Here is an 18,521-nt window from a genome sequence, read left to right as displayed (position 1 = left end):
TAACTTTCTCTTTTGATCAGTGTTTTGATTTATACTGGCTTAAGTATTTGAATCCCTTTAACGAATATTGGTTTCTCGCTTTGTCTGCTTGTTTATATGTGATGTGATATCTTTAGTGGCATCATTTAAGAACTTCTGATATAACACAGTGCTGTTGCAAAATTAGCACTGGGTTCTCGGAACTTTGGGATCCTATAGAAATAATGTTACTAAGTTTTTTAAATGACCGAATCAAAATACGTAAGGCAATAAATTGTTCTTATTTGGGAATTTTAGCAGGTTCTTTGTGTGTGTTCTTTTAAGTGTAGAAAATTTCAAAGTTACGATCTTGATCCTTTTGGATATTAGTGTAAAACATTTCACAATGGTTTCTATACCAAATGTGCTCATTTATAGAGGTTAAAGATTATAAGGTCTTTCACACTCAGATACCTAATATCCAGTTTTTAAGATCATTAAAGTAACTGGATAAAAAGAAATGATATATTGTATGTCATGAACAGAGTTGAAGATTTGGGGACTATTGTGCAATTTAGAAGGGGGTCTTGGGAGAGTGTATAATTTTGCCATGTTAGCAGGAAAATAAGGTCCATAGACATTACTTCCTCTTCCACTTTGGCCACAAAACCATGTTTATATTTGAGAGCCAGATGGTAGGGGAAATGTAAGAGGTGCAGACCAAAGCTATTTGCATTCTCCTGGAAATGGAAGGAACAGGAGACTGAATAAAAGAAATGGAGTGTTCTTTCCCTTCACCTTCACTGCCAGCCCTGGCTGAGAGGGGTGTAACATGCAGAAAAGGGCACTAACCTTGGACCCACCTTAGTTTTTTTTTTGTTTTTTGTTTTTGTTTTTTTTGTCGCCCAGGCTGGAGTGCAGTGGCGTGATCTCAGCTCACTGCAACCTCTGCCTCCCGGGTTCAAGCAGTTCTCATGTCTGAACCTCTCGAGTAGCTGGGATTATAGGCATGCACCACCATGCCTGGCTAATTTTTGTATTTTTAGTAGAGATGGGGTTTAACCATGTTGGCCAGGATGGTCTCGAACTCCTAACCACAAGTGATATGCCTGCGTCTGCCTCCCAGAGTGCTGGGATTACAGGCATGAGCCACCACGCCCAGTCCCACCGTAGTTTTCCTACTAACTCATGTTAAGTTGGACTATCCTTCTCTTCTCTTAGCCTCCGGCCTCCATACTCTCCTCTGATCAATGACAAGGGAGGACTGGGTCATCTTCAAAGTCCTTGCAGCAACAAACATTTCTGACCCTTTTCACTGCAATAAGACAGGTCCTCATTGTTTGGCAGGATGGTGTTTTGAGTTGTTCAAGTGATTAAGCTGATAAAGAATAGGGTGGGTCTTCTTTACCCTTAGTTTTTTTTTTTTTTTTTTTCTTCTCTCACAACAGGAATGGCAAGTGAATATTGTCTCACCTGCCAACACTGGTTAGTGGCCAACACTGGTTAGTGGATAAGAATTCGCCTGTAGGGTGGTGTCAGTGGTTTCTCAGGGTGCCTCCAGGTTCAGAGGGAAAGTTTTGTGTTCAAGTCGTGATGTCTGTCAAGGGTGAGGCTAAGATGAGGAACAGGCAGTAGATTCATTAGGCTCTACATCACAAAACATGTTAGTACTTACACACTTCTGAATGGACTATTTAAAAAGGAAATATTATCCAGACCACTGTTAACTTTGTTCTCGTTCTTTCTCTGTTCACGTTTTTCTAGGGTATATGTGAGACATTCCTGTTATTATATAGTTGAGTGATATTGCTTTTGAAATTCAAAAGCTTAGATTTCAGTAGTACTTTGATTTTAAGCCAGGTGGGCAGATGATCTGGCACAGTGGGGAGTGTTAAACTGATTCACATAAAATTCAAGAAATGAACAGAATGTTGGCTCTGTGTGTATATACATAATGTAATAAAAGCGAATTTTCACTAGGTGTTAGAATGTAGTATGAATGTTAGTTTGCAGATAAAAGTCTGGAACAATGAGAAGCCCTTTTCTTTTTTGTGAGACAGAGTCTCACTCTGTCTCCCAGGCTAGAGTGCAGTGGCGCGATCTCGGCTCACTGCAACCTCCGCCTCCTGGGTTCAAGCAGTTCTCCCACCTCAGCCTCCTGAGTAGCTGGGATTACAGGTGCCTACCACCACGTCCAGCTAATATTTGTATTTTCAGTACAGACAGGGTTTCGCCATGTTGGCCAGGCTGGTCTCGAACTTCTGGCCTCAAGTGATCTGCCCACCTTGGCCTCCCAAAGTGCTGTGATTACAGTTGTGAGCCACTGCGCCCAGCCTGAGAAGCCCTTTTCTAATAGGAAAATCATGTCTTCTGCTTGGGCTTTTCTGAGAATATCCCTTAATTTTTCCTTTTAGACTCACCAGCTCCTTTATTTCACTTGAACCACACTTTGGCCATGGGGAAATGAAGATAAAGATTCCAGAGAATCTATTATTCTGGCATAATTGAGACAGTTGGGACCAAAGATGACAAAGGGGCAGTTTTAAACTACATATTAGATCAGGTTGAGAAGTAGGTGGCCACATGGAAAATTTTATGTATTGTCTCTTCAAGCCAGCAGTGTTTAGTGTCCATGGCTCTCTAGAACACTGTCTTTAGGATGATTCTGAGGATGCATCCAGCCTCGGTGGGACTGAATACCACAGTGAGTTGTGAAGGCGAATGCACTGTCTATTCCCATACCCGATGTGGGCGAATGCACTGTCTATTCCCATACCTGATATTCAGACCCTTGTTATTCATAGATAGGTGATTCAGCACAGCTAGGCAGTGGTCAAGTCAGCATCAGAACTAGGATATTTTACATCCTGTTCCATTGCTCGAAACTATTATGCATCTCTTATATTGGAACTGTTGCCGCTGAGGACTTTATTGTTTGGATATAATGACTCTGGCTGAGGGAAAATTTAGATAGCATCAGGATACCCAGTCAGTTGCCATGTTAGGAACAGAAATAGAGGGCAGGGGAAATATTTGAAGAGCATTATGCCTCATGGTGGTATACATCCTTCAAGTTGGGGTTTACTGGAAAGCAGTGGGCCAGCCTAGAGTACAGTAAGTAGAAATTGAGAGAAAGATATTGTTAGTCATAAAATTATGTTCAGCTCAGTACAGTTTGTGCCTGCCATTAGTAAAGCAGAAAGCAGGTACAATCGTTGATAATAGAGTATATGAATATGTATCTTGTATATATAGCTTTCATGTAAATATGTATAAAATATAAATGCATGTGTGTTTGTACCTGAGTCAAACGCAGACATTTTATCCTTGCAATATGAATTCTGATTTCATGTTGCGTGTTATGAAGCTGATGATGGGTGTGGTGCCGGGTTGATCTAGTGTTGTATTGAGTCTGAAAAGTGGCAGTGAGACAGCTGATTTCCAGCACACCACCTCCTATTTTGCATGTGACAGAGAGGCAAGGGACACAGGAGTACCATGCCTCATGAAGAACCTGTCCTTTACTTTAGTGAAAATCTTTTTACTGATCTCTTTGTGAACCGTGGGCCTTTGTGTCTCTAAATTTTAGAAAAGAAAAGCATGAATTTAGAATCATACAATTGCATATTAGGTCTGTAAATTGAACTCAGTTTAATTTTTTAAAATATGAATAAGTGACTTATTTGTTGCTGAATATAATCAAATACAGCTTCAAGAAAAGTAAGACTAAAATCCAGATTGTTATAATTCCATGGTTAAGACTGTCTAATTTTCTTTGTTGGATTTGATTCAGCAAAAGCTAAAATGCTAATTGCAACCCAATATCCATTTTCTATGAACATCTAAAAAGGGTTCTGTTGAATGTTATAATGGCGGTATCTTTAATACTGTAACTCCCATTAGCTTCCTGTCAACTTTGGAAAAGCCAAGTCTCTAGGTTCTAGGGAAGGTGAGAATTGGAAAAAAGGACAGGAAATTGACAGAATTTTCTCAGCAGGAGGGAAAGCTCTGTGTTGATTTGACCTAATATTAGGAATGTTATTTGGGCACAAGAACAATTAACAGATGGCTCATTGTACAGGGCCTGGGTGTGGATTAGGGGAAAATAATAGCATGCCTGTACAAAGTTTGAATGTGATGTGTATAAGCACTATTGTAGCAGTTGGAATAGGTTAGTCTAGTGAAAAATTTCTAGCTGTCTTCACATTTATAATGTATTTGTAAACAAGGTAGGTATCTTAACCCTTTGCTAAGTGAGTGAAGTGAGAAAAGGGATCATAGTTGGTAATAAAGAAATTTATAAGCATTGAATAGTAGAATAGAATTGGGTGCCTAGAATTGGATATTAATCATTATTTGGAAACAAATAGGCTAGGTGCGGTGGCTCACGCCTGTAATCCCAGCACTTTGGGAGGCTGAGGCGGGCAGATCACGAGGTCAGGAGATCGAGACCATCCTGCCTAACACAGTGAAACCCCGTCTCCACTAAAAATAGAAAAAATGAGCCGGGCGTGGCCGCGGGCGCCTGTAGTCCCAGGTACTCAAGAGGCTGAGGCAGGAGAATGGCGTGAACCCAGGAGGCGGAGCTTGCAGCGAGCCGAGATCATGCCACTGCACTCCAGCCTGGACGACAGAGTGAGACTCCGTCTCAAAACAAACAAACAAACAATAGAAAATCCAGTCTGGATTGGTGGAGGGGAAATTTTTACACATAATATAAAAAGATGGTTTTTGTTATTGAGGTAAGATTCCCTTTTATGTTTTTGCTTTGGAGCTAAAACATAAAGTTTACTTTGGAACAAACTTCCTTTGTTCAGGGCAGAAGTTGGCATTTTAACTCCTTGCTGTAGGAGCAAGGATTTGAACCAGAGCGTGTCCTTATAGCTACCAAGGAGTCTGTATGTTACTGTTCTTGTGTCATTAACTAGCTGACTGTGTGAATTCTTCCTTGTTCCCATGGAGATGGGTGCTCTTCCTAGCTGCACCTGGGGCATTCTTGTTACATAGCATGAATGGCTGTATTATTTCTTCCTCAACTCTTATCTGGGATGAAAGCTGAAATGGACAAGATGCATAAGCTTGGACTGTGCCAGGCTAACCAGGATGTGTGGTCACTCTGATTATAGCCTTTATTTTGCATCCCTGAGGACATAAGCTACCTGTTATCCACGCTGTATTCCCAATGTTCAGTAATGACTGGCATGTCGTAGGTGCTTATTGAGCATTTGTTGGTTCAAGGACAAAGGAATAAATGTGGAAGGTCGAAACTGTGTTTATCTATACAATAAAATGTACTTTTCTGTTTTATTACAGCTGGTAATGCCGCTGTCATCAAATATGAGGAGAAACCTCCAAAACCAGCATTTCAGAATGGTTCCTCAGGATCCTTTTATTTGAAGCCATTGGTATCCAGGGCTCATGTTCACTTGCTGAAAACTCCTCCAAAAGGTACAGTCCGCATTGTGGTTTGAAGAGGGAGGGCAAGACACTTAAAGTCCTTGGCTTGTAGAAAGTTAAATTTTGACAATTAGGTTTATGGTATAGTCAACAACGATTACAAATATGTTGAGAAAGGAGATATAATACATTTTTGCACTGAGGAAATTGTTTTTCTGACAGTTGGTAGGTTCTATAGTTAAAAATCATTACGTGTAAATCAGCAGGCAGAACAAACGTATAAGGTAAAAACAGCAAAACTTCAGGAGTTAAATTATTCTAAAAGTGCTCTAGAAGACTGAGAAAGGAGTAGAAACGCATGATTACTTTTCATCAGGGTAGATGTTTTATGTTTATTACTGTACTTGTGTCTTCATGTCTTTGGTCTAAGACATTGTTCTTCCTCTAAATGTTCTTTATCTCTGTTCCTTCTCATATCCCTCACTTTTTATTTGCTGTGATTATGAAAAGTAATTTTCAGGTTTACAAAATATGTGGTATACACTTAATGTGCAATGTTTTCATGCAACTTTGTCTCAGTGGGCCCAAAGCACATCAGAAGCCTTCTTTGTGCCACATGCGGTGGCTCACGCCTATAATCCCAGCACTTTGGGAGGCCAAGACAGGTGGATCGCTTGAGGTCAGGACTTTGAGACCAGCCTGGCCAACATGGCAAAACCCCATCTCTACTAAAAATACAAAAATTAGCTGGGCATGGTGGTGTGTACCTGTAGTCCCAGCTGCTCAGGAGGCTGAGGCATGAGAATTGCTTGAACCCAGGAGGCAGAGGTTGCAGTGAGCCGAGATCGCGCCACTGCACTCCCGCCTGGGTGACAGAGCGAGACTCTGTCTCAAAAAAAAAAAAAAAAGCATTATTTGTGCTTAGTGAACTGAAGCTTAACTAAAGCCTGAGTGAGTAATTGTGAGTGAGAAACTTGACCTATAAAATGAGACCCACATTTATGTTAGAGAATTTGGAAAACACAGAAACAAAGAGTCTTCCTTAATTCTGTCAACCAGCAATTGCTGTCACATTTCCTCCTGACTTTTTTCCTCTGTATATATATGTTGTTTTGTTTTTATTCCAGCAAAACTGAGGTAATAATGAATATACTCCTCTGTATCTTGCTTTTTATTAAGTTAGTAGTTTATCAGGAGAGCTTCTTCACTTTAAATGGCTATTCTATGGTTGTCCACTTTAGTTTATAGTGGAAAACTTCTGACTTTTATTGGGGTTTATTAATACTGAGATGAACCTCTTCAAATGTGAGTCAAGGTTCATTGTTTCAGATTCTGGTTACTTGTGGATATCCCAGAAGGAGGAATTACTGGGTTAACCTGCATGAAACTCTTTGGATTGTTAATATCTATTAGTAACTTTCTAAAAGGTGTTACTCTGTCACAGCATCCTCCTTAACATGTGTGTCTCTCTCTCTGTGTGTGTTTAAAGGATAATATGGTAACTTGAGGCTGGTAAATGTACGTCAATACCTTTTCTTTGTACTGAATTGAAGAGAAAATAGGCATGAATTTTAGGAGTGGGTTGAATTCTTCAATGTGCAGCAGGTTGTCATTTGCCTAGGGAGTTAATCAAATTTTGGAGGCACCAAATGACCTCTTGCTGAGTTGACATCAGGATGGAAAACTGTGGTTTTTTATTGATGATGATAAAGCCCCATGATCCACACAGCAGTAATGAAGTTAACGCTGTTGAACTTTGATACTAAAATAACTTTCAGAGAATGAGATTCCATTGACAGCTTTGTAGAACAGGAGACTCAGAATTCTAAAATGCCTCACTGTTGAATGGATAGGTTTTTATGTCGCAACAGTTTTACCTGAGTGGGAATCAGTGCTTTCCATTGATAACAACCACATATTTTGAGAGATCATGATCTCTGTAAAATTTCAGATAGAACATGGTAGCTGTTCTAACTGGTATCTGCAGATGATTATGTCCTAGAAACAACTATTTCATGTTAAGTAGAAGCGTCATAGATTTCTTCTAGTGACTTACAGCTGTGTACCCATTACCCCTCCCAGTTTTATATTTTATCAGTTTGGAGGAAAAACTTCTATTTTTCTTCATAGCTGAATAGAAACGCGTAGTTTCAGAAAGCACACGGGAGTGACTGTCCTTCGTGAAGTCTGGCCTCTGCTCTCCCGGCAGCAGAATGGCATATGTGCACAGTCTGTGAATTCAGTACTGTTAAAACTTGAACTTCAGCTGTTCTTGACTGAAAAAATACTGTGGCTTTTCCTTTTAAAACTGGTCCTGTTTAATTTGTGGTGATGACTTCACATCATTCTTAAACATTTTGATGTTATGTGAAATATCACCTTATATTTAAAATGCACTTGACAAAAGTTGGTTGAATCTCGGTGATATTTCCCACCAGGAACCTGAAATTTAGCGATTGATTGTTTTTGAAAATAATTCTTATCAACATGGTTTGTTTTTATGTGATATGTCAAATAAAACATATGTGTTTTACATGTTTCTTTTATATCTTAGGTCCTTCGAGAAAAAATTTATTTACAGCTCTTAATGCAGGTGAGTGACCACTTTATGGATGGCGATAAAAAGAATCTTTTTGTAAAGTTATGTTACTAAAAGTATTTACAGTGATTTTTTACTGGTGTGCTTATAAGTAGAATTTCCAATTTGAGGTGTAAACCTAACTTTTTATGATGGGTCGCATAGCATTAAAATATCGTAAGCATGATTGGCCATCTAATGCATAAAAGGACATTGTATTACTAATAGATAGTTATAGTCTTTTAAAAAATGATTTTGTTAGTGTGGTCTAAATGAAATGGAAAATGTACTTCCCCCAAGATCAATGCTATTTTGAAATTAGATATTCCTTAATTTTTAAGTGGTCTCAAGATTTGGTTTTAGCACCTTTTCCCAGTTCAGCAGCCTATATTTTTATGTTTTTTTTCACACTCTCACTGGACTTACATTCCCAAGATAGCCTGCAGCCTCCACTATTTGAACCACAGCTGAGATTCCAAAACTTAGTGTCTCTCAAGAACCCATAAAAGGTTTCACAAAATATCTTCACTGCGATTCCTATACTTTGGATGGACGGATGGATGGACAGACAGACAGACCGACAGATAGATAGGCTGGGCGCGGTGGCTCACACCTGTAATCCCAGCACTTTGGGAGGCCAAGGCGGGTGGATCACTTGAGGTCAGGAGTTCAAGACCAGCCTGGCCAACATGGTGAAACCCCATCTCTACTAAAAATACAAAAAAGTTAGCTGGACGTGGTGGTACGCTCCTGGAGTCCGAGCCACTCAGGAGGCTGAGGCAGGATAATTGCTTGAACCTGGGAGGCAGAGGTGGCATTGAGCCTAGATTACACCACTGCACTCCAGCCTGGGTGACACAGTGAGACCCTGTCTCAAAAAAAAAAAAAAAAAAGATAGATGGATTGATCTCTCTAGATAGATAGATAAGGTCTCCTGTACACTGCCTACATTGTCTTATTTTATATACAGTGATAAAACAGTTATGTGGCTTCTAAATCCATGGCAGGTTAGAAGAGCAAATCAGAAGAAACGAAGGTACAAGCATCGCTCATATTCTTGAGCCTTGCAAATACTGTATTTTTTGCAACTCTACCAGCATCATTTTTCCAACAGCAGTTGCTCCCTTCATGTCTGTGTGTTACATTTTGGTAATTCTCACACTATTTCAAGCTTTTTCGTTATTATTATATCTTTTACGGTGATCTGCGATCAGTGATCTTCCATGTTACTGTTGTGATTGTTTTGGGACACCATGGACCATGCTCATCTAAGACAGTGAACACAGCTGATACGTTTGCATTTCAAGTGCTCCACTGACTGGTCCCTCTTCCATCTCTCTCCCTTTCCTTGGTCTTCCTTGTTCCCTGAGACACAATAATATTGAAAGTAACCAATTAATAGCCCTATAATGACCTCTAAATATTCAAGTGAAAGAAAAGTTGCATGTCTCTCACTTTAAATCAAAAGATAGAAATGATTAAGTTTAATGAGGAGGGCACGTTGAAAGCCAGGATAGTCCAGAAGCCAGGTCTCTTGTGCCAAGCAGTTAGCCAAGTTGTAAATGGAAAGGAAAAGTTCTTGAAGAAAATTAAAAGTGCTCCTCTAGTGAACACTCAAATAAGAAAGCAAAACAGACTCCCAGCATAGAGAAAGTCTGAGTGGTCTGACCAGTAGATTAAGCCAGCTGCACCTTTCACTTCAGCCAAAGCCTAATCCAGAGTGAGACCCTAACTCTCCTTAATTGTATGAAGGCTGAGAGAGGTGAGGGAGCTGCAGAAAAAAAAAGTTGGAAGCTGGCAGAGGTTGGTTCATGAGGTTTAAGGTAACTCTTCATAACACGAAAGTACAGGGCGAAGCAGCAAGTGCTTATGTAGAAGCTACAGCGAGTCATCCAGAAGATCTAGCTGGGATCATTGATAAAGGTGGCTACACAAAATAACAGACGTTCAGTGTAGGTGAAACAGCCTCATATTGAAAGAAGATGCTGTTTAGGACTTGCACAGGTAAACAGGAGAAGTCAGTGCCTGGCTTCAGAGGACCAGCTGTCTTATTAGAAGCTAATACTTCTGGTAATTTTAAGTTGAAGCTGACATTCACTTACCATTCTGAAAATTCTAGGGCCCTTAAGAATTACGTTAAATCTACTCTGCCTGTGCTCTATAAATGAAACAACAAAGCTTGGATGACAGCGTATTTGTTTACAGTATGGTTTGCTGAATATTAAGCCCATTGTTAAGACCTACAACTCAAGAGATTTCTTTCAAAATACTACTGCCGACTGACAGTGCACCTGGTCACCCAGGAACTCTGATGGAGTATAGTATAGTATATTACGTAGTAATATATAGTACAAGAGTATAGTACAGGAAGATGGATGTTTTCATACCTGCTAACATACCAGCCACTTTGCAGCCCATGGATCAAGGAGTAATTTTGACTTTCAGGTCTTACTATTTAAGAAGTACATTGTGTAAGACTGTAGCTGCCCTAGATACTGATTCATCTGATGGAACGGGGCAAAGTCAGTTGAAAACCTTCTGAAAAGGGTTTGCTCTTCTAGATGCCATTAAGAACATTCGTGATTCATGGGAGGAGGTCAGAGCACCAACATGAATAGGAGTTTGGAAGAAGTTGACCTAACCGTCATGGATGACTTTGAGGGGTTCAGTGCTTCAATGGAGGAAGTCACTGCAGATGTGGTAGAAATAGGATGAGAACTAGAATGAGAAGTGAAGCCTAAGGTGTGACTGCATTGCTGTTGATCTCAGGTAAAATTTGAGCAGATGAAGAGTTGCTTCTTATGAATAAGCAAATAAAGTATCTTCTTGAGATGGAATCTACTCCTGGTAAAGATGATGTGAACATTGTTGAAATGACAAAGGAGTCAGAATATTCCATAAACTTAAAGCAGTGGCAGGGTTTGAGAGGATTGACTCCAATTTTGGAAGACGTTCTGCTGTGGGTAAAGTGCTATGAAACAGCATCACATCCTACAAAGAAATCTTTCATGAAAGAGTCAATTGATGTCGCAAACTTCATTGCTGTCTTACTTTAAATTGCCGCAGCCATCCAAACCTTCAGCAACCACCACCCTAATCAGTCAGTCAGCAGCCACCAACATTGAGGCAAGATGTTCCACCAGCAAAATAATTCCTGCTCACTGAAGGCTCAGATGATCTTTAGCATTTTTTAGCAATGAAATATTTTTAAATTAAGGTGTTTTTTTTTTTTTTTTTTGCGACAGAGTCTCACTCTGTCGCCCAGGCTGGAGTGCAGTGGCATGATCTCTCCTCACTGCAAGCTCTGCCGCCCGGGTTCACGCCATTCTCCTGCCTCAGCCTCCTGAGTAGCTGGGACTACAGGTGCCTGCCACCATGCCTGGCTAATTTTTTGTATTTTTAGTAGAGACGGGGTTTCACTGTGTTAGCCAGATGGTCTCCATCTCCTGACCTTGTGATCCACATGCCTCGGCCTCTCAAACTGATGGGATTACAGGTGTGAGCCACCATGCCTGGCAAATTAAGGTATATATATATTTTAGACATAATCCTGTTGCACACTAGACGATAGTGTAGTGTTAATATAAGTTTTATATGCACTGAGAAACCAGACAATTTTTGTGATTTGCCTTATTATGTCATGTGTCTTATGGGGTGATATGTATCTCCCAGGTATGCCTGTAATGTTACAGAATGTTGAGTGTCAGGTGTTAAGGATGCAGTCCTGAGCGAAGAATGAGCAGGGGCCTTGTCTCTGGGGAGCTAATAGGATAGTTAAAAAATAAAAATAAAAAACCTGCTCAAATAGACATGAATCACAAATGCACTAAGTTCTAGGAAGGAGGGTTGTCTTGTCCTAGAAGAGAGGTCGGGATTGAAGGCTGTCATGTGAGGGAAACCTAGGCAAGAGGTATAAATTTCTGAGCCTGTTGTGTAAAGAAAATAGGGTGGATAGCATTACATCATGAATAACATGAATAACAAATATCCTTGATGCCCCATCAGGTGTGTTCAGTTTCCTCAGCGTAATAAGCAGGGAAGTGTAGGGAAATTATCTCAGAATTCTTTTTTTTTTTTTTGAGACAGAGTCTTGCTCTGTCGCCCAGGCTGGAGTGCAGTGTCACGATCTCTGCTCACTGCAAGCTCTGCCTCCCTGGTTCACGCCGTTCTCCTGCCTCAGCCTCCCGCGTAGCTGGGACTACAGACGCCTGCCACCATGCCCGGCTAATTTTTTGTATTCTTACTAGAGACGGGGTTTCACCGTGTTAGCCAGGATGGTCTCGATCTTCTGACCTCGTGATCCGCCTGCCTCGGCCTCCGAAAGTGCTGGGATTACAGGCGTGAGACACCGCGCCCAGCTATCTCAGAATTCGTAACCTTTTGTAGGCTCTTAAAGCTAGGAAGACAGCCATGCAGAATGATCTGAGTTCTAAAGATCGCCAGGATGCTGAGTGTGAATATATGTGGTTACTAAAGCCTTTATAGGGTAAAAATGCAGAAGAAACTCTGCCGTACACATTTAGGCTTTTATTTCCTTTTAAGTTTCTGGTACATCCTAATATCCGGGGAAAAAAGATAGCTAATATTCTATGGAATGGCTTCGTTTAAAAATTAGTTAACCATTATCAGAAAACTGGCTCAAGTGGTAGCTCTGTGTTTAACAGTTTTAGAAACCTCCAGGCTGTTTTCCAAAGTGGCTGGACCATTTTATGTCCTCACCAGGAGTGTATGAAGAATCCTGTTTCTCCACAGCCTTGTCAACACTTGGCTTTGTCTGTCTTTTTTATTATAGCTATCCCTACTGGGTATGAAGTGATACCTCATTGTTGTTTCAATTTGCATTCTGACAGCCAGTGACATTGAGTGTCATTCTGTGTGCTTATTGGCCATTTGTATATCTTCTTTGGAGAAGTGTCTACTCAAATCATTTGCCAGTTTTAAACTGGGTCATTTTTATTGTTGAATTGTAGGAGTTCTTGTATAGTCTGATATTAGACCGTTGTCAGAGTTATCATTTGCAAATATTTTCTCCCAATTCTTGGGCTGTGTTTTCACTTTCTTGATAATGTCCTTGGAAACACAAACGTTTTAAATTTTGACAAGTTCCAGGTTATCAACTTTTTTTCTTTTGTTGCTTCTGCTTTTGGTATTGTATCTCAGAAACAGTTGCCTAATCCAAGGTTGTGAAGATTTAAGCCTGTGTTTTCTTTTAAGTTTTTTTTGCTATTCTAGCTGTTATACTTAGGTTTCTGATTCATTTTGAGTTACATTTTTATATGGTATGAGATAGAAGGTCTAATTCTTTTTTGCACATCGATATCCAGGTGTTGAAAACATGTATTTCCCCCATTTAAATGCCTTGGCACCTTTGTTAAAAATAATTGGTTAAAAATGTGAGGGTTTATTTCTGGTTTCTAAATTGTGTTCTTCGCATCTATATGTTACCTTTGCCAGTGCTACACTGTCTTGATTAGTAAGTTTTGAAATCAGGATGTGAGTCATTCAACGTCTTTCTTCTTTTTCAAGGTTATGGCTATTCTGGGTCCCTTGATTTTCTGTATGAATTTTAGGATCAGCTTGTCAATCTCTGTAATGAAGTCAGGTGAGATTTTAGGAATGGAATCTAATAATTCCAATTCTAATATTTCTGTTACATTGAATCTATAGATGACTCTGTATATATAGAATGTATTCTAAGGGGTCAACATTGCAGCTTAATCTAGATTGTGTGGTAGGCCTGTGTATTTTCCCAAAACCATAAGCATGACTTTCCTAGGTTCTTCTCGATGGTTAGTTATTATCATGACTTAAGACTAACCTGGTATTATGAGGAGCCTAGGGAGGAAAAGTTACTTTGTGGACAGAGGACCACAACAAAGTGTGTTTGCTTTGGAAAGACGACTTTGATGCTGAAAAATGATGCTGAAAAGCCAGTGACTTTGGGTGGATCATTGAACCTCTTTGATAATAGTTTTCTATGTAACTGAAAGGGTGGATTTCTAGATTTCTCCCTACTGTGATACTCTGTGACTGCAAATCACCTTGACTTTTTTCATATTCTGCTGGAAATGAGTCATATTTTAGCTGATAAAGAAGACATTGCCTCCACACATAAACATGTTCCTCTGAGTGTAAATTTTTAATCGTTGTACTATGGCTTTGAGATATTTTTATTTTAAAGCTGTAAGTAGTGGTGGAGATTACAGTTGAGTTGACCAACTTCATATTCCTTAGTTCTAGTAAAATAATCACTTTTAATTATAGCAGTTTGCCAAACTTCAAAAAGTTTAGCATGTAGTTTAGAAATCACCCTTCAGCTTTTTAAAATTTGTCGTTTTAAATGAAATTTAGGTAAGTATATATCCTGCTTTGTCATTTAACATATAGTAATCACTTTTACATTTAGCAGATACAGTAACATTTAACTACTTTTGAATATTTAGGGTGCTTCTGTATCACATTCGTAAATGATTCTATGATGAACATCTATACAATTAGCACTTTCAACTTTCAATTTCTTGTGATGGATTCTTAAAATTAGTATCAGGAAATCACAATATGTACCCATTTACAGTCACTTTACTCACATAGCCAAATTGTTTTCCAAAAGCTTCATGTCAGTTTATACCATGGTTGACATAAAAGACAGCTGGCTTCATCATACCTTGGGTCAACATTGGATATTATTTTTAAATATTTTTGACTAACATAATAGTTTAAAATGTTACATCATTGTTTTAGCTTGACCTTTATCAATTAAAGAAATTCCATTATCTCATAAGACAATGTAGAAGAGCAGGAGGAGAACGAACTTTTAAGGCACAGGATATTGGTTTAAACCTTCGTCCTGCCACTTTATATTTGTGTCCTGACCTTGGGCTAGTTGCTAAGCCTCTCCAAGTCTCAAATTTCTCGTTTGGAGACATGGGAATATTGGGGAAATAATTCCCAGAAAGGCAATAATTTGACATCATAGAATTGTTTTATAAAAGGTTCTCAAATAATAGTTAATTCAGCTGCTAGGAACGGTAATGATGACGATCTTTTACATTGTTTTTATAATTCTAGTGGCTTATTTTTAGAGTTCTTTTCCAGGAAGTTGAATTATTTTAAATCTCTAAAGCAAGCAGGAAAGACTGCTTAAAGTCAAGAACCAACCTCTTGGGGTCTAACTGTTGTAATTTATTTAAACGTTATGACGCTGCAAGATTGTAGTTGACATTGACTCTAAAAGAAATCTTGGCTTACTGTTGATAAGGAAGATGTCACACATTCCACAGAATACTATTATTACCTTGGTTCTACCATACACTAAAGCCACTGGCATACCAGAGGCATCAGAGCTGTATTTATCCAGTACCCTGATTGTTTTACACAAGATCATCACTGTCAGGTGCCAGAGTGTCTGCCTTGGAAGGTAGAAAATGCACTGGTCCTTCCACAGTTACTTAGTAAAGACATCACAGGAGAACAGGGTGGCTTTCTTGCCTTCTTTTGCGAAGTGCTGGGAAGTGGTTGCAAGTTGCAAACCTGCTGATGAGGTGATGCCGAGGCTGCCAGGGTTTCTTCTGGTGAGAGCAGAGAGAAGGCTGTTTTTTCACTGTTGTTTTATGATTAACATAACTTTCCCCCTATACTTAAAACACAGATGCTCTTTTCATATGGGATACATTTTTGTTTCAGATTGGTGTTGGGGGTTGGGAGAGGTAGATCATTTAGTAAATCTTCTTGAGATAGTGACTACCTTTTTAGCAGGAGCTAGATCTTTTTCACATATATACAAAGTATTTCAGATAAATTAGTTTTAAACACACAAAGTAATTAAAACACTAAGAATATAGACTTAAGTAGAAAAGATCTTTCCAGGAACACTAGTGTAATAGAAATGATTAATAATTAGGACAACAAAAGCTTTAAAAACCCTTAGAAACAGGCTGTGCATGGTGGCTCACGCCTGTAATCCCAACACTTTGGGGGGCCAAGACAGGTGGATTGCTTGAGGCCAGGAGTTCAAGACCAGCTTGGGCAACGTACTGAGACCCCATGTCTACCAAAAATACAAAAAATTAGCTGCACGTGGTTGTGCACACTTGTAGTCCCAGCACTCATGAGGCTGAGGCAGAAGAATCGTTGAACCCAGGAGGCAGAGGTTGCACTGAGCTGAGATTGCACCACCGCACTCCAGCCTGGGTGACAGAGCAAGACTCCGTCTCAAAAAAAATAAAAAGAATAAAAATCATTAGAAACAGTATTTATAAGCAAAGAACAAACTGAGGTAATATTAGCACATACTCTGTGTAGAGCTCTGTCAAATCAGCAAGATAAAGACAACTTTATAATAGAAGCTAAATGGACATACCACCCAAAGAGATCTACAGATTCAGTGCAATGCCTATCAAAATCCCAGTGTCATTTTTTTACAGAAATAGAAAAAACAATCCCAAAAGTCATATAGAATGATAAAGGACTGCAAATAGCCAAAACAATATTGACAAAGAACAAAGCTGGAGGCATCACAGTTCCTGATTTCAAAGTATATTACAACACACAGTAATTAAAAGAGTATGGTACTGGCACAAAGATAGAAACATAGACCAATGGAATAAAATAGTCTGGAAATAAATCCGTGCATATACGGTCAGCTAATCTTCAACAAGTGTGCCAAGAATACACAATAGGGAAAGGATAGTCTTTTTGTAGATGGTACTGGGAAAACTGGTCATCCACAGGCAAAATAATGAAATTGGACCCTTATCTCACACAGTACACAAAAATCAACTTGAGATGGATTAAAGACTTAAGTATAAGATCTGAAACTATAAAACACCTCAAAGAAAACATGGGGCAAAACTTCATGTCATTTTTCTTGGTATGACACCAAAAGCCCAGGTAACAAAAGCAAAAATAGACAGGTGGGAGTACATCAGATTAAAAATCTGCAGAGCAAAGCAGTCATTTAATAGCATGAAAAGGCAGCCTATGAGATAGGAGAAAACATTTGCAAACCATACTTCTGATAAGGCGTTATTTACCAAAATAATTGAAATCAGGATGTTGAAGAGATACTTGCATTCCCATGGTCTATCGCCCCCAGTATTTCAACGTAGGTTCTTTTTGTTTCCCCTAAGTGTCGGCCGGTCTGAGAAATAAAGAGAAAGAGTACAAAGAGAGGAATTTTACAGCTGGGCCTCCAGGGGTGACATCATATCGGTAGGTCCGTGATGTCCACCTGAGCCGCGAAACCAGCAAGATTTTATTAGGGATTTGAAAAGGGGAGAGGGTGTATGAACAGGGAGTACATCACAAAGATCACATGCCTCAAAGGGAAAAAGGCAGAGCAAAGATTACATGCTTCTGAGGAAACAGGACCAGAGCAAAATCAGAAACTCCTGATAAGGGTCTATGTTCAGCAGTGCACATATTGTCTTGATAAATATCTTTACAGAAAACAGGATTTGAGAGCAGAGAACCGGTCTGACCTCAAATTTACCAGGGTCGGTGTTTCCCAATCCTAGTAAGCGTGAGGGTACTGCAGGAGACTAGGAGACCAGGGCGTATCTCTCTCAGTCCCTTTTTTTTTTTTTTTTTTGAGACAGAGTCTGGCTCTGTCACCCAGGCTGCGGTGCAGTGGTGCGATCTCGGCTCACTGCAAGCTCTGCCTCCCAGGTTCACGCCATTCTCCTGCCTGGGACTACTAGCTGGGACTACAGGCGCCCACCACGATGCCAGGCAAAGTTTTTACATTTCTAGTAGAGACGGGGTTTCACCATGTTAACCAGGATGGTCTCGATCTCCTGACCTCGTGATCTGCCCGCCTCAGCCTCCCAAAGTGCTGCGATCACAGGCGTGAGCCACCGCATCCGGCCAAGCTATCTCCACCGCATAGGACAGACACTCCCAGAGCGGCCGTTTATAGACCTACCCCCAGGAATGCAATTCTTTTCCTAGGGTCTTAATATTATATTCCTTGCTAGGAAAAGAATTTAACGATATCTCTCCTACTTGCACGTCCATTTATAGGCTCTCTGCAAGAAGAAAAATATGGCTGTATTCTGCCCAACTGCACAGGCAGTCAGACCTTATGGTTGTCTTCCCTTGTTCCCTAAAATCGCTGTTATTCTGTTCATTTTCAGGGTGCACTGATTTCATATTGTTCAGATAAACATTTTGCAATCAGTTTGTTCAGTTAATGCAATCATCACAGGGTCCTGAGGTGACGTACATCCTCAGCTTACAAAGATAACAGGATTAAGAGATTAAAGTAGGACAGGCGTAAGAAATTATAAGAGTGTTTTTTGAGACGTGATAAATGTCCATGAAATCGTCACAATTTATGTTTCCTCTGCCATGGCTCCAGCCGGTCCCTCCATTTGGGGTCCCTGACTCCCTGCAACAATGGTCATTGCCACATTACGATAGCCAGGATGTGGGAACAACCTAAATGTGTCCATTGGATAAAGCAAATATGGCATATATGTGCAATGGAGTATTATGCAGCCTTTAAAAAGAAGAAAGTCCTGCCATATGCTGTGATACAGATAAAGTTGGAGGACCCTATGCTAAGTGAAATAAACCAGTCATGGGGCAA

The 18,521-nt window shown here is 39.8% G+C and overlaps 1 protein-coding gene and 1 long non-coding RNA gene across 10 annotated transcripts in view; one reads left to right on the top strand and one right to left on the bottom strand.

Moving 5' to 3' along the window:
* MTUS1 (microtubule associated scaffold protein 1) overlaps nucleotides 1–18,521 on the top strand; it is a 161,371-nt gene that overhangs the window by 83,293 nt on the left and 59,557 nt on the right. For all 9 annotated transcript variants that reach the window (XM_055348840.2, XM_055348836.2, XM_055348833.2 and 6 more), the window contains 2 exons: nucleotides 5,272–5,406; nucleotides 7,910–7,948. In XM_055348840.2, the coding sequence (XP_055204815.2) occupies nucleotides 5,272–5,406; nucleotides 7,910–7,948 (174 nt within the window). The remainder of the gene's footprint in view (nucleotides 1–5,271; nucleotides 5,407–7,909; nucleotides 7,949–18,521) is intronic.
* LOC129524183 (uncharacterized) overlaps nucleotides 1–18,521 on the bottom strand; it is a 71,743-nt gene that overhangs the window by 42,950 nt on the left and 10,272 nt on the right. The gene's annotated exons all lie outside the window — the stretch shown is intronic.

Source organism: Gorilla gorilla, chromosome 7 (genome assembly GCF_029281585.2).
Source record: "Gorilla gorilla gorilla isolate KB3781 chromosome 7, NHGRI_mGorGor1-v2.1_pri, whole genome shotgun sequence".
NCBI lineage: Eukaryota > Metazoa > Chordata > Mammalia > Primates > Hominidae > Gorilla > Gorilla gorilla.
This window is presented reverse-complemented; position numbering and strand designations above follow the sequence as displayed.